Below are 21296 nucleotides of genomic sequence, written 5' to 3'. Positions count from 1 at the left end.
GAATTCTCTGTAGTATTGTAGTTTAGAGGACGGTGCTGCACCAAGCTATAAAGCCCACAATGCCAAGGAACAGAACAGTATCAAAGTTAAAGCGGTATCAAACCGCGGTATATTTGATTGAGTAGGTGCACCTGAAATCTCACTGAACTCCCTCGAATTGATAGCAGCTGGAAACATTGGCCTGGATCGTGACCCGCCTTAGGATGCATCCATATTACAGAATGAATGCAGTTTGTGGGTTGTAAGATTTTCGGGCTGTATGGCCATATTCCAGAAGCATTCTCTCCTGACGTTTCGCCTGCATCTATGGCAGGTATTCTCGGAGTTGTGAGGTCTTCTATGGCAGGCATCCTCGGAGGTTGTGAGATCTTCTATGCCAGGCATCCTCGGAGGTTGTGAGGTCTTCAGAACCTCTGAGGATGCCTGCCGTAGATGGAGGTGAAACGTTAGGAGAGAATGCTTCTGGAACATGGTCATACAGCCCAAAAAACTTACAACAACCCAGTGATTCCGGCCATGAAAGCCTTTGACAATACATAACTCGATGCTATAGGATCCCGAGAGCTGCAGTTTTGTGGGAAGCTAACATACATGTTGTGTAGATACAGATTAGATGGCGAGATAGAGAAATATTTTTTGAAGAAACTGCAAGTCCCATCTGCTGTGAGAGAATTGGCCTTCTGCAGGAATGTGTTGCCATCCTGTGGGAGGCTTCTCTCATGTCCCAGCATGGGAAGCTGGAACTGACAGACGGGAGCTCACCCGTTTTGAGGATTCGAATAGCAGAACTTCAGGTCAGCAAGTTCTATAGATACAGGTATTGACAGAGTAAGGCGAAGACCTTGTCAAACGATTCCATAGCAAGGAGACGCAGCAGGAAATGCGGAGTCAAACTACATTCATTCTACAGTGTAGATACACTTTGGGAAATAATCAGAAAGGAGCCAGCAGAGGGGCCTTTTGCGGAGACAATGCTATCCGACTTTTCGTTCCAGACAAACGACCACCTGCTCTTTCAGCACCAACTTTGTGAATCTCCGGCGCGTCAATCATCGTTCCCGATTTCCCCGCCGCTCAATGAAGCCCTTGGAGCTCCGGGCTGCGAAAGGGACCACACACCGCCAACACAACGGAGGAGAAGGCAAAGGCAACCCACGGCGGTAGAGAAGGCCGAGGAGGAGCGGGTAAAGGAGGGGAAAGAAAATATTTGGCCAAGATGGGGTTTTCTTTTCCTTCCCGGAAAGCCCCCTCGATGATCTCACTCCCGCGGAAGCTTGCCTGGGGAGTGGCGCTTCAGCCAGGGCAGGAAATCCTGTGGGGCGCGTCTCCACTGTCGAATTAACGCAGTTTGACAGCACTTGAACTGCCATGGCTCAACGCTATGGTGTCGTGGGGTTTGGAGAGTGACGAGACTCGGAGAAGGTTAAAGAGGGACCTTGTAAAAGTACCGCTGTGGCAATAAATAAATAAAAATAAAAATGTAATCTACTTTTGTGGGATTAACAGAACTCAAAAACCACTGGACGAATTAACAGCAAATTTGGACACAATACACGAGTGACCATCACTCATAAAACACTGAAAAAGACAGCAGAAGAGACTTAAAGGGACAAAAAAATACATTACAACGCATGCACAAAACTATATATCTTAAAAAATAAAAAATACAAATGTAATATTCGTTTGTGGGATAACAGAACTCAAAAACCACTGGACGAATTGACACCAAATTTAGACACAAGACACCTAACAACCCAATTTATGTCCTTCACTCAAAAATTGATTTTGTCATTTGGGAGTTGTAGTTGCTGGGATTTATAGTTCACCTACAATCAAAGAGCATTCTGAACCCCACCAAACTTGGCACACAGAACTCCCCTGACCAACAGAAAATACTGGATGGGTTTGGTGGGCAGTGTACTTTGGTTTTGGAGTTGTAGTTCACCTACATCCAGATATCACTGTGGACTCAAACAATGATGAATCTGGACCAAACTCTACACGAATACTCAATATGTGAACACTGGAGGAGTTTGGGGAAAATAGAATCTTGAAATTTGGGGGTTGCAGTTGCTGGGATTTATAGTTCACCTACAATCACAAAGCATTCCGAACCCCAACCAACGATAGAATTGGGCCAAACCTCCCACATAGAACCCCCATGTGGGCCACAGTAACGCGTGGCAGGGGACGGCTAGTAAATATAAATAAAATGTAATGTTCGTTTGTGGGATTAACAGAACTCAAAAACTACTGGACGAATTGACACCAAATTTGGACACATTAAACCTAACAAGCCAACTCATAAAAGCGCTGAAAAACACAGCGGAAGAGACTTAAAGACCAAAAAATACATTACAACGCATGCACAAAACCACACACACACACATATGCAAGCACACATATATACACATATATACAAATATATATGCGCACATATATACACACAAAAACCACATATACACATACTGGGCCACAGCAACGCGTGGCAGGGCACCGCTAGTAAATAAAAAATAGAAGTACATCTCCCCACAATTCCCTAGCATTGAGCCATGTAAGTTAGTGCTGTCGCTAGAGTGATTCTACAGTGGAGAGATTACCCCTGTAGGTCTCCTTTCCTCGCTTCCATCACACTAGACAAAAAAAATCCGGTTTCTGCCACCTTCAGAATTCTGGAGTTTGTAATTTAATGAAGCTTTTAAAGGCTCCTACCTAAACAACAAACCCCAGAATTCTGCAGGAGGCAGCAACCGGATTTAAAGTGGATTTTTTCACTAGTGTGATTTTTTTTCCTTGTCAGGAGCGACTTGAGAAACTGCAAGTCGCTTCTGGTGTGAGAGAATTGGCCGTCTGCAAGGACATTGCTACATAATCAGTGTGATGAGGGAGGCCCCTTCTACACAGCTGAATAAAACCCCACATTATCTGCATTAAACTAGGATATATGGCAGTGTGGAATCAGATAACCCAGTTCAAAACAGATATTGTGGGATTTTCTGCCTTGATATCTGAGTTATATGGCTGTGTGGAAGGGCCCTGAGGCTCTCCCAGTGACATGTTTTAGTCCTGCCTCCAAATCGATGCACTTCAATTTTTTCTCTGTTCTGAAAACGAACAAAATCTGGCTACCAGTATTTTAAAAACTCCTAAATCAGAACAGTAAATAAAGAGAAACACTAAAAAAAAACCAAAAAAAAAACCAGGGGAATTCCAGACAAGAATCAACCACGGTGAGCTAATCACCTCCCAACAAAGGCAGGAAGCAGCCAGGCTTTGAAACTGCAAGGCCATTCGATGCTAATCAATGTGCCCAATTACAACATTCACGCCACTCTAGCAGACAAGAGTTTTTTCTCCCACCCTGGACATTCCGCAGATATATAGACCTAATTTTCCTAGTTTCCAACAGACCTCACAACCTCTGAGGATGCCTGTCATAGATGTGGGCGAAATGTCAGGAGAGTATGCCATCCAGCCTGGAAAACTCACAGCAACCCAAAGTTTTTTGCAGTTTAGTAAACTTTTTCCCTGTTTTTAATATAGGACCAATTAGAAAATGGAATTTATAACCCAGGTATATTGGTGTCTTTAGTTTTTAACCCAATTTGGATCTCCTGTTGTTATTGAAAGGCAGCTCCCATCACTATCAAATAATTAAATCAGATGCTATTGAAGAACAACTCCCTCCACTTCTGATTATGAAGACCACCGAACACTATGGGATCTATATCATTGTCCGGCCCTTTGAAGACAGCCATAAAGCTGACATAGCCGTTGATGGAAGTGAGATTGACATCCTGCTCAAAGCTTTGGAATCCTGGGAGTTGGAGGTTTGAGACGGCCTTCTGTGCCCAAGACCCTAACCCGCGCCTTACCTTCTCGGGCGGGGTGCTTGAAAGCTCCGGGGGCGGGCAGCTCTCCCCCTCCTCCGCCGTGGAGCCCCACGCCGCCGGGCCCGTGGTGGTGGGCCTGCGCCTGCCAGGGGTGGTGGTGGTGAGCCGGGCCCAGGTAGCTGCCGCCGCCGCCGCCAGGACCCGCGTAGACCCCGGCCTGGTTGGCGGAGGGGTAGGCGCAGGGAGAGAGGAAGGGGCTCACCGCCGAGAGGCCGGGGGCAGGCTGCCGGGGAGGAAGGAGAGAGACACACAGGGTTGGTGGGCGCGCAGGAAGGCAGAGCAGCGCCTGCCGTTTAAGCCACCCTGCCAACACTCGCTCAAGACCGACAAAGCACCCGAGAGAGTAGGCCCATTGGATCCCATCCGTGGTGTATCAACATCCGGGGGACCTGATTCATTGACCCAGCCACCGCTCTTAAAGAGACAGCCAAGTTAATTAGGATTGTTGTCTGCCTTCAAGCTGTTTCAGATTGAAAGGGTCTCTCTCAGTCAGAGACCCCTTCCACACAATTGAATAAAAGACCCCCTTGATCTGCTTTGAATTGTCGAAGGCTTTCATGGCCGGAATCACTGGGTTGTTGTAAGATTTTTCGAGCTATTTGGCCATGTTCTAGAGGCATTCCCTCCTGACGTTTCGCCTGCATCTACGGCAAGCATCCTCAGAGGACCTCACAACCTCTAAGGATGCTTACCATAGATGCAGGTAAAACGTCAGGAGAGAATGCTTCTGGAACATGGCCATATAGCCCGAAAAAACCTACAACCCAGATATTCTTTGAACTATAATATATGGCAGTGTGGACTCAGGGCTCTTCCACACAGCCCTATATGCCAGGTTAAAAACAGATATTGTGGGATTTTCTGCCTTGATATTCTGGGATATAGGGCTGTGTGGAAGAGCCCTCAAATAACCCAATTCAAAGCAGTTCTTGCGGGATTTTCTGCCTTAATATTCTGTAGACACTTCCACACAGCCCTATACCCCAGAATATTAAGGCAGAAAATCCCACATTATCTGAGTGTAGACTCAGATAACCCGGTTCAAAGCAGATATTGTGGGATTTTCTGCCTTAATATTCTGTGGGCCCTTCTACACAGCCCTATATCCCAGAATATCAAAGCAGGAAATCCCACATTATCTGAGTGTGTATTTAGCTAACCCAGTTCAAAACTGATATTGTGGGATTTTCTGCCTTGATATTCTGGGATATAGGGCTGCGTGGAAGGGTACTGGGTTATCTGAGTCCACACTGCCATATATTCCAATTCAAAGAAGATAATGTGGGATTTTCTGTCTTGATATTCTGGGATATAGGGATGTGTGGAAGGGCCCTAAATTACATGGCTGTGTGGAAGCGCCCTGAAACGATTTGAGAGTTGAAGGCAGAGGAACAACAATACTCCTCATTAACTCTACAGTCTCATCAACCAAAAGCAGGCCCACACTTCCCATTGAAATCCTAGTGGGTTTGTGCCGGTTCAAACTGTGCTTCATTTTCAATATTGCACTAATCTTTCATGGATTTCCCCCCACTACAAATAAAGTATGTGTAGTGTACATAAGAATTGTTTCTGGCTCCCAGCAGTCTATTTATTTTATTTTTTACAGTATTTATATACCGCCTTTCTCACCCCCCGGGGGGGGGGGGGGTCCTACATTGCCATATAATCCAGATTATAGAACACATAAGAATTGTTTCAGGCTCCCCAGCAGTCTGTTTATGTTATTTATTTACAGTATTTATATACCACCTTTCTCACCCCTGGGGGTCTACATTGCCATATAATCCAGATTATCGAATCAGATAATCCAGATTGTCTGATTTTCAGATTACCTGATCCAGATTATCTGATTTGAACTCTAGTATATGACTCTATAGGTCCTTCCACATAGCTATATAACCCAGAATATCAAGGCAGATCATCCACAATATCTGCTTTGAACTGGGTTATCTGAGTCCACAGTGCCATATATTCCAGTTCAAAGTAGAAAATGTCGGATTTCATTCAGCTGCGTGGAAGGGGCCTGAGTCCACATTGCCATATAATCCAGTTCAATGTGGATTTTATACAGCTGAATGGAAGGGGTCTACACTGCTTTATAATCCAATTCAAAGCCAATAATCTGGATTTGATATGGCAGTGTTGCTGGGGCCTGAGGGACTGGCCCTTGGCTTGAAAACGTTTGAGGACCCCCTGCTCTATCTACACGTGAAATTAAGTCAGGACTCAATGCTATGGACGTTGTAGTTTGGTGAGGCACCGGCATTCTTTGGCAGAGAAGGCCACAGCTACAACTCCCATAACTCCATACCCTTGAGCCCTGGCAGTGAAAGTGGTGTCCAAGTGCATTAATTCGACCCCAAGGACTTCTGAGTTGACATCCATAACTTGTAATTGAGACTAGATAACTAACTACACAAAGGGAATTTCGGGACTGTGCCGTTTACGAAACGCTTGGTTGGTTAGTTCTACAAAACGTTGAATTTTGGTGAAATGGTTATCCCGGTGAAGCGTCTGGTTTTACCTGCGGGTATTTCATCTCTGTATCCGCGGCCGCTTTGTCCAGGGCGCTGACCGCTTGCCCGGCGGCGGGGAAGGCGGTTCTGTTCGCACTGGGCCAGTCTTCCAGTTTGGGAGGGTAGGCAGGCCCCTCCGTCCCAGCCAGAGCCCCTGCGGAAGGAAGGAGGGAGGGAGAGAGCGAGAAGGCCTTAGCAGCCGCCCAGAGGAACCCTTCCCTGGGCAGCCTGGCCCACCTGCCCAGCCCAGGGATCGGATTCAGGGATGTCCGGGGGGGGGGGGGGGTCCCAGACTACAGGGGAAAGCGAAGAAAGCCACAGAAACACGCTAGGAACCTGGAGAGACCTTTCCCCATTGTTATTCTGTTATTATTTCCCCCCTTACTGCCTTGTAACAGCCTCACAAAAGCAGAGCACCAACACAGCACAAATATATGTATGTGCATGTATATATATACACAAACACATACACGAGGGTGGGTCAAAAAGCTATTCTGTAGAGCAGACATGGGCAAACTTCGGTGTTTGGAGTTCGACTCCCACAATTCCTAACAGCCTACCGGGAGTTGGAGTTGTGGGAGTTGGAGGCCAAAACACCCAGAAGCCCGAAGTTTGCCCATACCTAGTGTAGAGGATAGTTCAAGCTATGATCTGTAGCAACTTCTGCTGTTATATGTTCATTCGTAACATTTGTATGGCACAGGAGCAGGCCCGTAGCCAGGATTTTGTTTGGGGGGGGGGCCTAAAAAAAATTCAGGGGGGTTTCGGGGGGGGGGCTGAGTTTCGGGGGGGGGCTGAGTCTGAGTGAAAGAGGGTCTAGCCTAGCAAACCTTTTGTATCATTACCCCAATACCCCCATACATATGGGATATATTGAGAATGGTGATCAAATCATGATATTAATAAACATAACAGTTTAAATAATGCACCAGTAAGGCCTTTTCGCGAACCACCATGAGAATTTCGGGGGGGGGGGGGCTGAAGCCCCCCGAGCCCCCCCCCCCCCCTGGCTACATGCCTGCACAGGAGGCAAAACTTTTTGACCCACCCGTGTGTATATAAATATATACAACTAATTGTACCCGCGAGAAGACAATGATGCTGGGGAAAACGGAAGGAAAAAGGAAGAGGGGCCGACCAAGAGCAAGATGGATGGATGAGATCCTTAAAGTGACTGGATTGACCTTGAAGGAGCTGGGAGTGGTGACGGCCGACAGGGAGCTCTGGCGTGGGCTGGTCCATGAGGTCACGAAGACTCGGAAATGACTGAACGAATGAACAATAAAAGCTGTATCCGCCACACATTGCTGTGGCCAACCTTCCCTCTCCTTCTTTCTTTCTCTCCTTCCTCCCTACCCTTTTTTCTTTCCTTCTCTCCTTCCTTCCTTCCTTCCTTCCTTCCTTCCTTCTCTACCTCTTGCCTTCCTTCCCTTCCCTTTTTCTTTCTCTCCTTTCTTCCTTCTCTACCTTTTCTTGGACTGTAACTTCCAGCAGCCCTCCTGGTTGATCAATTTACCAACCATCTATCTCTATCTAATCAATATATCTTATCTATCTAGAGGATTGCTGGGAGTTGCAGTCCAGGAATAGAAAATAGGAAATATGTACGGATTGGGATGCTCTCAAAGAAATCCAAGGAGAAGAAAACTTGCCTCTTGGAACCAGTGCATTTAGAGCATCCTCCTCCTCTAAAGGGCCTGGTCAATGGGATGCTGGGAGCTGTCGTTTTTTGCACATGCGCTATAGCGTCATTTACCTTTTTGGGGTTTTTTAAGTCCTTTCCACCTTTTTTGGAAGGGGTTTATGAGTGCTGGTCACTCCTTGGTCTGTTAGGAGTGTAGTGTCCAAATTTCATGTCAATTCGTCCAGTGGTTTTTGAGTTATGTTAATCCCACAAACGAACATTACATTTTTATTTATATAGATGTATAAATATCTATGTATTACATTTTTATTTATATAGATGAGTCCTTTGTGAGGCAAATGTTTGTAACTTGGGGATTGCCTATATATATATATATATAGAGAGAGAGAGAGAGGCAATCCCCAAGTTACACACACACACACACACACACACATCCCCAAGTTACAAACATTCGCCTCTCAAAGGACTCATAGTTAAGATTTTAAAGGAAATTCTTTCCTGGAAGAGTTATCCTAGGGAAAAGGTGTTTCTGCTTAAGCTTTCTCACCTATCCTTGTTTCCACAACAAGCTTTTTTTCCCCCCAAATCCGATTCTCACAGGGAGAGAAAGTGCGTGAAATCTTCTAAACAGGAGTACAGACAGCAAAACAAACACCGCAGGGGTATTAACCCTATGCTATCCACAGATATGGATATTATTATTATTATTATTATTATTATTAAACTTTATTTATACCCCGCCACCATCTCCCCAACGGGGACTCGGGGTGGCTTACATGAGGCCAAGATATAGATATAGAGATATAGATGATATAGATATAGATGATATAGATATAGATATAGATATAGATATAGATGATATAGATATAGATATAGATATAGATATAGATACAGAAGGCTGGAGTTACACTTAAGAAATGTACCTCTTTCCAACAAATTCAATTTAAGAACAAACTTACAGAACTTAGCTTGTTGGTAATGTGGGAACTGCCTGTATATAGACACACCCGCACACATATATATTCATACACAGGTGGGTCAAAAAGTAATGTCTCCATGGCTCTAACTTTTATTTCTTTCACAGCTACTGGACCATCTAGGCATGATCTGAGAGACTAGTGGTCCTCAACCTTTCTAAGGCCCCGACCCCTTAATACAATTCCTCATGCTGTGGTGACCCCCCAGCCATAAAATTATTTTCCTTGCTACTTCATAACTGTAATTTTGCTAGTGTTATGAATCGTCATGTAAATATCTGATATGCAGGATGTATTTTCAGTCACTGGATCAAATTTGGCACAAATACCCAATATGTCTGCATTTGAATCCTGGTGAGGCTGGGAGGTTGATTTTCTCATTTGGGAATTGTAGTTCTTGGGATTTATAGTTCACCTACAACCAAAGAGCATTCTGAACTCCACCAATGATGGAACTGAACCAAAGGTGACACACAGGACTCCCATGACCAACAGAAAACACTAGAAGGGTTTGGTGGGCACTGACCTTGAGTTTTTGGAGTTATAGTTCACCTACATCCAGAGAGCACTGTGGACTCAAACAATGATGGATCTGGACCAAACTTGGCACGAATGCTCAATATGTCCAAATGTGAACATTGGTGGAGTTTGGAGAAAATAAGCCTTGACATTTGGAAGTTGTAGTTCCTAGGATTTATAGTTCACCAACAATAGAATTGGGCCTAATTTCCCACACAGAACCCCCATGACCAACAGAAAATACTGTGTTTTCTGATGGCCTTTGGCGACCCCTCTGACACCCCCCTCGCGACCTCCCCCCAGGGGTCTCGGGCCCCCAGGTTGAGCAAGGCTGCGATAGAGGTAACCTTACTTTCCTGATATAGTCTTTTCTTTTTTCTGATTTACTTATTAGAACCACAAATCTGAAGGACGACAGACGCCTTAGTTCAGAATGTTGCTGATGCATTTAACTTCTATAGCTCTGCCCAAGGAATTATCGTTGACTAGCTGTACCCGCCATGCGTTGCTGTGGCCAACCTTCTCTCCTTCTTTCTTTCTTTCTCTCCTTCCTTCCCTCCCTCTTTCTTTCCTTCCCTCTTTTTCTTTCCCTTCTTTTTTCTTCCTTCTCTACCTGTTTGCTTTTTCGCTTCCTTTGCTCTTTGGTTCCATTCTTCCTTGTCTCTTTCCTTCCCTCCCTCTTTCTCTTTTACATTCCTTCTCTCCTTCCTTCCCTCTTTCACTTTTTTATTTCCTTCTCTCCTTCCTTCTCTACCTTTCTTTCCTTCTTTCCTTCTCTCCTTCCTTCCCTCTTTCTCTTCCTCCCTCTCTCCTTACTTCTCTATCCTTCTTTCCTTCATTCACTATCTCCTTCCCTCCTTCTTTCCCTTTCTCTCCTTCCCTCCTTCCTTCCTTCCTTCTCTATCCTTCTTTCTTTCCTTCTTTCTTTCCTTCCCTCCTTCTTCCTTCTCTACCTTTCTTTCCTTCCCTCCTTCCCTCCTCCCTCCCTTTCTGTGTATGTGTTTTTATGTGTTTGAGTGTTACATATGTGGTTTTGCACCTGCGTTGTAATTTTTTTTTTTTTTTTGCTTTTTAAGTCTCTTCTGCTGCGTTTTTCAGTGTTTTATGAGTGATGTTTACTCGTTGACCTGATAGGCCACAAATGACAAAATCCTTTTTTTTTTAGTGAAGGACATACATTGGGTTGTTAGGTATCTTGTGTCCAAATTTCGTGTCAATTCGTCCAGTGGTTTTTGAGTTATGTTAATCCCACAAACGAACATTACATTTTTATTTATATAGATGGGATACTACAAAGAGTATGGGTTCCCAAGCAATTGACTGATGGTTTTTGTGATGATAATCAATGAAACTGTCGATAATCAATGGGAGGAAGCGAGTGGAAGTTTGTCAAGAGCTCCTTCATCAGGATAATGCATGCCCACACATGTTATGATCTGTAGCAACTCCTGCTGTTATATGTTCATTCATAACGTTTTTATGACCCAGGAGGCAAAACTTTTTGACCCACCCGTATATGTGCTTTTCTGTCTATCTATCTTGGTTTTTAGGCCTGTTCCTGGGGTTATTTGGAACTGCTGATTCAGAAAATTGCATTGGATAGACCGCATCAGCTCTAGCTTCGTAGATGTGGTTATCATGAATTTCTATCTCAAAAACTAACAATTTTTGGAAGCGACAAGTCACACAGACCCAGAAAATGGCCAACCTTCGAGGCATCAATCTGTGTGTTTCTCTGTGTAATGAAAGCAATGCGGATTTCTGGCTGCTCCAGACTGTGTTTGGGTGGGAAGCAGTCGCCCTGGCGAAGGGTGGGATGCAGCCCAAGCCCACAAACCCGGACTACCGCGCCGGCTCTCGTATCGCGAGGTCTTCCATTCAGTGCACAAATGCAACCAGCTTTTGCCAAGAATTCATTTGAAACATATTCTCCCATTTCCACGCCTGTTTCCTTTGAAGGGGCCAGTTTTGCGGGACTTCATCCCACATCATTGAGAAGGCCCTTTCGAAGGGGAACCGCCGGAACAAATCGAGAGGAGGGGGGAGATTCATTGCTCAGTCAAATCCAATTGCCTGCTCTTTGGATCCAAACCTATTTGAGGGGGAAATCTATCAGTTTAGAGTTTATGAGTTACTGCCACCAACAACTTTGGGCCCTTCCAGACAGGCCCTATAGCCCAGGATCGGATCCCAGTTCTTTTGTTTATCCCAGATTATCTGACAATGCGGACTCATATAATCCAGTTTAAAGCAGAAGACTTGGGATCATGTCCTGGGATAGAGGATCTGTCTAGAAAGGCCTAAGTTACTCCCACCCATGGGAACCGAGAAGTTTCCTTAAGCAAAGATGGACTTTTATAACCAAATTAAAAGAACTATGAATTGTTCAACTAAGCAGCAATTAGAAGGTTTTTATTTTATTTTCGTTATTAAAGTCTATGAATTGTTCAACTAAACACCAAGGAACCCCCTTAACGCAATGATTTAAAGCCTTGTGCCAGCAGGACTGCTGACCTAAAGGTGGGGAGCGGGGTAAGCTCCGCCCTGTCAGCTCCAGCTTCCCAGGTTGGCAGTTTCAATGGGGAGTGGGGTGAGCTCCCGTCTGTCAGCCCCAGCTTCCCAGGTTGGCCGTTCCAATGGGGAGTGGGATGAGCTCCCGTCTGTCAGCTCCAGCTTCCCAGCTTGGAAGTTTTCAATGGGGAGAGGGGTGAGCTCCCCTCTGTCAGCTCCAGCTTCCCAGGTTGGCAGTTCCAATGTGGAGTGGGATAAGCTCCCGTCTGTCAGCTCCAGCTTCCCAGATTGACAGTTCCAATGGGAAGTGGGATGAGTTCCCGTCTGTCAGCTTCAGCTTCCCAGCTTGGCAGTTCCAATGGGGAGCGGGATGAGCTCCCGTTTGTCAGCTCCAGCTTCCCAAGCCGGGACAACAAAGAAGCCTCACAGAGGATGGTAAAACATCCGGGTGACCCTTGGATAACGGCCTTGCAGACAGCCAATTCTCTCACACCAGAAGTGACTTGATGTTTCTCAAGTCCTCCTGACACGAGAGAGAAAAAACTAAACAGCAGGGATTGTTTGGGGTTTTAAAACCATAAGGCGACAGAGTCACTTTCCAATAAATGAAAGGGAATTAAAAAAAATTTTTTTTTAAAAAATATTGAAACCGGAACCCATTTTGTTTCTAGTTTTCTAGTCTAAAAATATATATCCCCGGGTTATCTGGAGCCGCCTCCTCCTACCAAGGATGTTGTGGGACTCTGGGATCTAATGTAATTGTAGCTAATCGGCAAGAAAGAAATCAAGAACGGGGTCTCTTTCTCTAAAGCCGGAAGGAGGGCGTTTGGGGAGGTGGGGAAGAAAGGTTGTGATCCCGCACAATGGCGAAATGGACTGCCTGCCCCCTTCTCCCGCTTTCTCTTCAAGGGGAGGCATGCGGGCTCCGGCTTTGCGGTTGGCAATCTATCATCGCTTCGAAAATATTTTCCACATTTTTCCATAAGACGTTCAAGATGTCCGGGCCTTTCCTCCAGCTAGAGACGGAGTTCTGTCTGCTGGCGAACCCTGGCCTGCGAGGCTCAAGGCCCCAGAAAGGTGATCTAGGGGATTCTCGGCCTTCAAATCCCTATTCCTTCTTTACACTGGCTCTGGAATTTGGGGGAACACTCTTAAGACACAAATAGTTGGGCTTAGAAGAGGAACTAAACCAAAACCGTTGGTAAACAAACCGATTATTTGGTCGTTCCCGATTCCTGGCGGCCCTAAATATCCTAAAACATAAGCTTCTATGTCATCTTGGAAGCTTAGCAGGTCAAGCCCTGGTTAGTGTTTGGATGAGAGACAAATATGGGATGCTTTAGGGCAGGCATGGGCAAACTTAGGCCCTCCAAGGAAAGGGCCCGAGGCTGTTAGGAATGCCGGGAGTTGAATCCAAAGCACCTAGAGGGCCCAAGTTGGCCCATGGCTGCTTTAGGGTTATCAGAAAAACCTATGAACTTCAGAGGGTAGCCATAAGTCTTATCACTACACTGGCCAAGCCATATTTTGGTGCCTCAAATGCTAGCCCTGTTTTATTATTTTATTATTTATAAGGCATTACTAGTCAGATAGCCCCCGATGGTGCAGTGGGTTAAACCGCTGAGCTGCTGAACTTGGTGATTGAAAGGTCACAGGTTCGAATTCGGGGAGCGGGGTGAGCTCCCGCTGTTAGCCCCAGCTTCTGTCAACCTAGCAGTTCGAAAACATGCAAATGTGAGTAGATCAATAGGTACCGCTCCGGCGGGAAGGTAAGGGCGTTCCATGCAGTCATGCTGGCCACATGACTTTGGAGGTGTCTACAGTCAACGCCGGCTCTTCGGCTTAGAAATGGAGACGAGCACCAACCCCCAGAATTGGACACGACTTGCCTAAAGGTCAAGGGAAAACCTTTACCTTTACCTTTACCTTTTTACTAGTCAGAGGAAAAGTGATAACCATATCTATGCCCCCTTTCACACCGCGGAATAAAATCCCACATTATCTGCTTTGAACTGGAATATATGGCAGTGTGGACTCAAATAACCCAGTTCAAAGCAGATATTGTGGTATTTTCTGCCTTGATACTCTGGGTTATAGGGCTGGTCGTTGTACCCGCCACGCATTGATGTGGCCAACCTTCCCTCCCTCTTTCTCTCCTTTCCCTCCTTCCTTTCTTCCCTTTTCCTTCCTTCCTTCTCTACCTCTTTCCTTCCTTCCCCCCTTTCATTTCCTTCCTTTTTCTCTCCTTTCTTTATTCTCTATCTCTTTCCTTCCTTCACTCTTTCCTTCTTTTCCCCCCTCTTTCTTTCTTTCTTTCTTTCTTTCTTTTTCATTCTTTCTCTCCTTCCTTCCCTCCTTCTTCCTTCCCTTTTTTTCTGTGTCATCGTTTAGCTTTTCATCATTTAGCTTTTTGGGTTTTTTTTAGTCCTTTATGCTGTTTGGGGGTTTTTTTATGAGTGAAGGTCACTTATTGGTCTGTTAGGGGTATAGTGTCCATTCGTCCAGTGGTTTTGGAGTTATGTTAATCCCACAAACGAAAATTACATTTTATTTATTTATTTATTTATTTAGGTGATAGATAGATAGATAGATAGATAGATAGATATGGAAGGGAACCAAGAGAGCAGAGGTAATGCTGCAGGCCCAGCGCCTCAAACAACACCAGGAACAGGCCTAAAATCCAAGACACCAAGGATATTTTTGCTGTTGGGCTGTGCTATTATTTCTATTACTGATGTTACTGCTGCTGCTAAACTCCTGGCTTCGGGATACACAGGAAATGGTTTCAGGGAATCGATCTCGCCCCTAAATTTTTAGGTCGCTATCCCAAATCGCGAAATAATCACGAGAGTCGTTGTGGAGGGCTACATGAATGCTCACAGTGCCATTTTTTTTTGGGAATGTATCCACATTCATTTGGACTCCCGGAAACATTATTATTTGAGGAAGCGCAGTAGCTCTAAAACCCCTTTTCCTGGTAAACGCTTTTATGTCTTTCTGAATGAATTAATACTCTTTGCCTCTGGTTTAATAACGCACATTTTGCGTATCTTTACATGCAAATCTAAAAGGAGGAAACAAAATAGTAAAATTCGAGGAAAACTATTTTGTTTGCATGTAGGTTGCCTAGTATACCACTTATTGTCATGACATTTAAGCACAGCTACTTAATCTCGGAGAAGCAGTGTAAATGCCACTCCGGATGTCAAGGCTCTACACTCAGATTGGCCACTCAAATTCACTGAGTAAACTCGCACGAGTCACACTCGTGGCAACCCCCTTCTGGATCTACATTGCCATATAATGCATTTTCAGAATGCAGATATAGGCCTCTTCTTCACTGCCATATAAAATCCTTCAAACCAGATAGAGCGGATCATTTGATTTGATAATCTGGATTATACGGCAGTGTAGAAGGGGGCTGAGTCTGGATCTACATTGCCATATAATGCAATTCCAGAAAGCAGATTGGCTGCATTTTATATCTATCTATCTATCATCTATCTATCTATCTATCTATCTATCTATCTATCTATCTATCTATCTACGGGTGCCATCTACACTGCCATATAAATCCAGATTATCTGCCTTAAACGGGATTATATGGCAGTGTAGACTCACATGATCCAGTTCAAAGCAAATTCTGCTTTGATAATCTGGATTATATGGCTGTGTAGAAGCGGCCTACCTTGCCATATAATGCAATTCAATGCATCTGATCTGTGTTCTTGAAACCGCATTATTTGGACGTGTAGATGGAGCAGGTGTCCCTATGTCAGAAGCGACACCAAACAGCAAACTGAATCCCCAAGCATAGCCCAGCCTCGCCTCCCTTTCTTGTTAAGTTTGCAGCTAGGGGTGTTTTTCTTGCCCCAGAATGAATGCCAGTATTCACAGTTGCCCATGTTGGGTCTGTGTGCCAAGTTTGGTCCAGATCCGTAGTTGGTTGGGTTCAGTGCTCTCTGGATAAGGGTAAACTACAACTTCCAGATTCCCAGGACAATCCCCCCAAACCCTGCCAGTATGTACAGTTGGCCATGTTGGGTCTGTGTCCCAGTTGTGGTCCAGATTCGTTTTTGACTGGGTTCAATGCTCTCTGTATAACGGTGAACTACAAGTCCCAGGTTCCCAGGGCAATCATCCCCAAACCCTGCCAGTATGCACAGTTGGCCATGTGGGTTCTGCGTGCCAAGTTTGGTCCAGATCTGTACTCGGCTGGGTTTAGTATTCTCTGGATAAGGATGAACTACAACTCCCAGATGCCCAGGGCAATCACCCCCCCCCCTTAAATCCTGGCAGCACACACAGTTGGCCTTGTTGGTTCTGTGTTGGCTGAGTTCAGTGCTCTTTCAATAAGGAAGAAGAATAACTCCTAGATTCCCAAACCCTGCCAGTATGCACAATTGCCCATGTTGGGTCTGTGTGCCAAGTTTGGTCCAGATCTGTAGTTGGCTGAGTTTAGTGTTCTCTGGAAAAGGGTGAACTACAACTCCCAGGTGCCCGGGCGATCATCCCCAAACCCTGCCAGTATGCACAGTAGAACATGTTGCCAATTGTGGTCCAGATCCCTCGTTGGCTGGGTTCCGTGTTGTCTAGATAAGTGTGAACTACAACTCCCAGATTTCTAAGGGCAATATCCCCCAAACCCTCCCCACATGCACAGTTCCCGCCGCAGCGCTCTCTTTGGCAGGGGAGGGTGCCTATTTGGCTTCACTTCCGGGGTGGGACCCCCTTCCCCTTTCCCCCTACTCACCGCTCTGCTCCATGAAGGCGCGGATGCCCAGGATGTTGCTGACGGAGTGGGCCGAGGGCCAGGAGCGGGGCAAGCTGACGTGGGCGGCCGAGAGCGGGACCCCCGGGTGGCTGCCCAGCTTGGCGGCGGCGGCGGGGTAAGGGTACTGGTAGATGTGGTTGTAGGGCAGGGCGGGCTGCGGCGGGGCAGGGTGCTTGCAGCTGCCCCCTCCCTCGTAGGGCCCCCCTCCTCCTCCGCCTCCTCCTCCTCCGCCCGAGGGGGCTGCTCCGGGCTGCGAGAGGCTGCCGATCTTGTTGCGGAGGATCCTGCTGATGGAGCTGACGGAGGGCACGTTGTACTTGTCGCAGACGCCGTCGGCCAAGAGCCGGTCGCGGATCTCCCAGGCGAAGATGCCCGGGTCGCCCTGCTTGTAGTCCCGGATGTGCTTGACCACGTTGGGGGTGGTGACGCGGGGCTTGCTGCCCCCGATGGCCCCCGGCAGGATGGAGCCGGTCTCGTGGTAGCGGGCCAGGATCTTGCTCACGCAGCCGTGCGAGACCCGCAGCTGGCGACTGATGTCGCAGGGACGGATGCCCAGCTGGGCCAGCTCCACGATGCGCAGCCGGATGGCGTTGGGCAAGGGGCGCCCGTTCACGAAGACGCCGCCCAGCTGGTTCACCTCGCCGTAGCTCTGCTCTGGAGCGGGGAGGGAAGCAGGGAAGGAGGGAAGGGAAAAGCCAAGAGTTAGCAAAGGAGATTCCATCGGAACTTTAGGAAGAACTTCCTGACTGTGAGAGCCATTCAACAGTGGAACTCTCTGCATGCTGGCCTGGCTGCCGGCTTCCCGCAAGGCCCACCTCTGCCCCTTCCGCCGCCTTGCCCCCCTCCCTCGCCCTTACCCATAGTAGCCACTGCCAGCCCGGAGGCGCCGCCGGAGCCCGGCCTCTTTCCCCGCCGCCCTCAGGCAGCAGCAGCGGCGGGCGCATAGGGCAGCCTCGAGCCGAGACACCTCCGAAAGCCGAGTAGGAAGCGAGCGATCTCCCGGGAAAGCTTGCCGATCCCTTTCGGAGGAGGCGCCCGCGCCGCTTGACGTGTCTCGCGCGTCACCCTCGAGGAGGCTCGCGCTGGAGGTGCCGCGCGGACCAGCTTCGGGCCGCTGATTGGCTCCGAGAGGTGTCTCCGGCCCCAGAGAGGCCGCATGGGGCAGGGCTTGATGTGGAACCGCCCCCTCCGGAGCCCGCCCCGCCCCCCGAGCCTCGAAGCCCCCTCCTCTCCCTCCTCAGGCCAGATTCCCGCGAAAGAGTCCAAGGGAGGCGTGGATGGGTCACATTGGTGTGTCTCTATACGCTCACCGCCCTTTCCCGTTCCCCAAGAGAAGGAAGCCCGTTTCCCCGAGTGCGAGCAAGGTCAGCGACCCGAGACACCTGTCACTGCTGACCTCCGTCCCCCAGTGTCTGGTGGAGCCTCTGGCTCTCCCTGGTTCGTTTGCACTGGATCCAAGGGAAGAATGCAGTGCTGAGCGAACTTGCCTCAAATGAGCAGCACCTATTTCTGAAGACATTTGGAAGGTCCCCTAAAATCCGAGTTTGGGCCTATTAAGCCGCCGGAGGGTCTTCACAAGCAGAGCCCCTGCCTTGTTTGTCTGTAAGCAGCCCCCTGAAGACTCCCTTATTTCTGAGGTTTCTTTCCTTCCTTATTCCTTTCTTCTTTCCTTCCCTTCCTCCCTTACCTCCCCCTCCCTCCCTTCTTTCCTTCTTCCCTCCCTCCCTTTCTTCTTTTCTTCCTTCCTCCTTCCCTTCTTTCCTCCTTCCCTTTCTTTCTTCTTTCCTTCCTTTCTTCCTCCCTCCCTACCTTTCTTCTTTCCTTACTCCTTCCCTTCCTTCCTCCTTCCCTTCTATTCTTCTTTCCTTCCTTTCTTCCTCCCTCTCTTCCTTTCTTCTTCCATTCTTTCCTTCTCCCTTCCTTTTTTCTTCCCTCCCTTCCTTCTTCACTTCCTCCCTCCCTCCCTTTCGTTTTCACTTCCTTTCTTCCTCCCTTTCTTCTTCCCTTCTTTCCTTCCCCCTTCCTTTTTTCTTCCTCCCTTCCTTCTTCACTTCCTCCCATCCCTTCCTTCCTTCTTTCCTCCCTCCCTCCCTTTCTTCTTCTTTCCTTCCCTTTTCACTTCCTTCCTTCTTCTCTTCCTTCCTTCTTCCTTTCTTTCCTTCTTCCCTTCCTCCCTTTTTCCCTTCCTTCCTTCTTCCCTCCCTCCCTTCCTTCTTTCCTTCCTTCCTTCCCTCCCCCCTCTTTCCTTCCTTCCTTCCTTCCTTCCTTCCTTCCTTCCCTCCCTCCTTCCTTCCTTCCTTCTTTCCTTCCTTCCTTTCTTCTCCATTTTTTGCTACGGATAAAGAACCACCGTTTGTCCTCGTGAAATGTTTTACTATCCGAAGAAAAAGGTTTGATTCCTTGCGCAGGAAGACCTCAGTCGACCGTCACAGGAGGGAACGAGGAGCCTTCAACGACACCACCCAACCCACATGATCTCTAGTTTCCCTCGAAACGACCTGCTCCCAGTAATATAACCGATACGGCTTCCTTTGCACCCTCTGTAAAGAGGAGTAGGGCCGGGAGAAGACGTACCCAATGAAGAAATGAAATAAATAACAATCATAATGATAATAGCTCCCGATTCCACTCGATCCAACTCAGTTACTAAACTGGGTCACAAACTCATAGGGAGATCAGTCCTACCGATTACAACGAGACCTGCATCCGAATAATAACGTTTTTGATCGCAAAGGAGGGAGAAGGCATTTTAGAAAAAGCCAAGAATGCAAGTTTTTAATTTATCTTGATCATGGGAAAGAGTTTCTTTTGAAAAGAAAGCACTTTTCTTCTCGAAATGCCACTCTCAGATTTATGTTGCGGAGGGTCAAAAAGTTTTGCCTCCTGTGTCATAAAAACGTTATGAATGTACATATAACAACAGAAGTTGCTACAGATCATAGCCTGAACTATGCTCTACACATGCGCCATCGTTTAACCCAGACGTCAAGACCATTTTGGAGAAATTCTGGGTTTTGCTTCGTGACCCAAGTCATTGACTCTGAAACCACCTAGGTTGTCCTTCAGAGGTCCAAACAGGTGAAAGTCCATTGCAGGTCCCCATAAACATTCTTTAAGCGGTTATGGATTTCCTTAGGTGCACATTAACCTTCTTTTGCCAGAAATTCAATGGGGATTCTTTCTTTTAGCTTCAGATCCATGGTTCTAATCAGTCAATCTGAACAAGAAAAGACTAAATCAATGGAGTAAGGTTACCTCTACCATATCATGCATAGATAGTCCAGTAGCTGTGAAAGAAAGAAAAGTTCGAGCATGGAGGCATTACTTTTTGACCTACACTGTGTGTGTCTATACATACAATAATAGAGTCACAAAACCGGAGTCGAAAAGAATTTTTAAAAATATTATTTTGATTGGGCTGTTGTAGGTTTTTCGGGCTATATGGCCATGTTCTAGAAGCATTCTCTCCTGACGTTTCGCCTGCATCTATGGCAGTCATCCTCAGAGGTTGTGACACCCACAAGGATATTTAATATTATTGATATTATATTGTTATTATATTATTCCTACTAGCCGCCCCCTGCCAAGCGTTGCTGTGGCCCAGTCTGGTGATCTGGAAAATAAAGTAATTCGAAAGTGTTGGTTTCTAATATATGTAATTTCTTTCTGCTTGTGGGTAAACAGTATTTGATTACGTTTTCTTGCCCTGGTAAAGGGAGTAGGATTGGATGGCCTGAAGTATTTTCTATTGGTCATAGGAGTTCTGTGTGGAAAGTCTGCCCTAATTGTTCGTGGGGTTCAGAATGCTCTTTGATTGTAGGTGAACTATAAATTCCAGTAAGTACAACTCCCAAATGTCAAGGTCTATTTTCCCCAAACGCCGTCTGTGTTCCTAGTTGGGCATATGGAATATTTGTGCCATGTTTGGTCCAGATCCATCATTGTTTGAGTCCGCAGTGCTCTTTGGATGTAGGTGAACAACAACTCCCAAACTCAAGGTCAATGCCCACCAAACCCTTCTGGTGTTTTCTGTTGGTCGTGGGAGTCCTGTGTGTCACCTTTGGTTCAATTCCATCATTGGTGGAGTTCAGAATGCTCTTTGATTGTAGGTGAAATATAAATCCCAATAACTACAACCCCCAAATGACAAAATAAAAAAAATTGAGTGAAGGACATACATTGGGTTGTTAGGTGTATGCTGTCCAAATTTTGTGTCAATTCGCCCACTGCTTTTTAAGATCTGTTAATCCCACAAACGAACATTACATTTTTATTTATATAGACTAGCCGTCCCCTGCCACGCGTTGCTGTGGCCCACATGAGGGTTTTGTGTGGGAGGTTTGGCCCAATTCTATCCTTGGTGGGGTTCAGAATGCTCTGTGATTGTAGGTGAACTACAAATCTCAGCAACTACAACTCCCAAATGACAAAATCTTTTTTTTAGTGAAGGACATACAT

At 46.7% G+C, this 21296-nt stretch overlaps 1 protein-coding gene across 1 annotated transcript in view; it reads right to left on the bottom strand.

Annotated features, from left to right (window-relative positions):
* The window catches only part of PAX1 (paired box 1), a 28479-nt gene extending 10731 nt beyond the window's left edge, over positions 1-17748 (bottom strand). The window contains exons 1-4 of the mRNA XM_060774073.2: positions 17696-17748; positions 16818-17492; positions 6421-6566; positions 3876-4116 (exon numbers count right to left, since the gene is read on the bottom strand). Coding sequence (XP_060630056.2) covers positions 3876-4116; positions 6421-6566; positions 16818-17492; positions 17696-17699 — 1066 coding nt within the window. The 5' untranslated portion in view covers positions 17700-17748. The remainder of the gene's footprint in view (positions 1-3875; positions 4117-6420; positions 6567-16817; positions 17493-17695) is intronic.
* Positions 17749-21296: the final 3548 nt, after the last annotated feature.

The sequence above is a fragment of the Anolis sagrei genome, chromosome 4, assembly GCF_037176765.1.
Source record: "Anolis sagrei isolate rAnoSag1 chromosome 4, rAnoSag1.mat, whole genome shotgun sequence".
Lineage (NCBI taxonomy): Eukaryota > Metazoa > Chordata > Lepidosauria > Squamata > Dactyloidae > Anolis > Anolis sagrei.
This window is presented reverse-complemented; position numbering and strand designations above follow the sequence as displayed.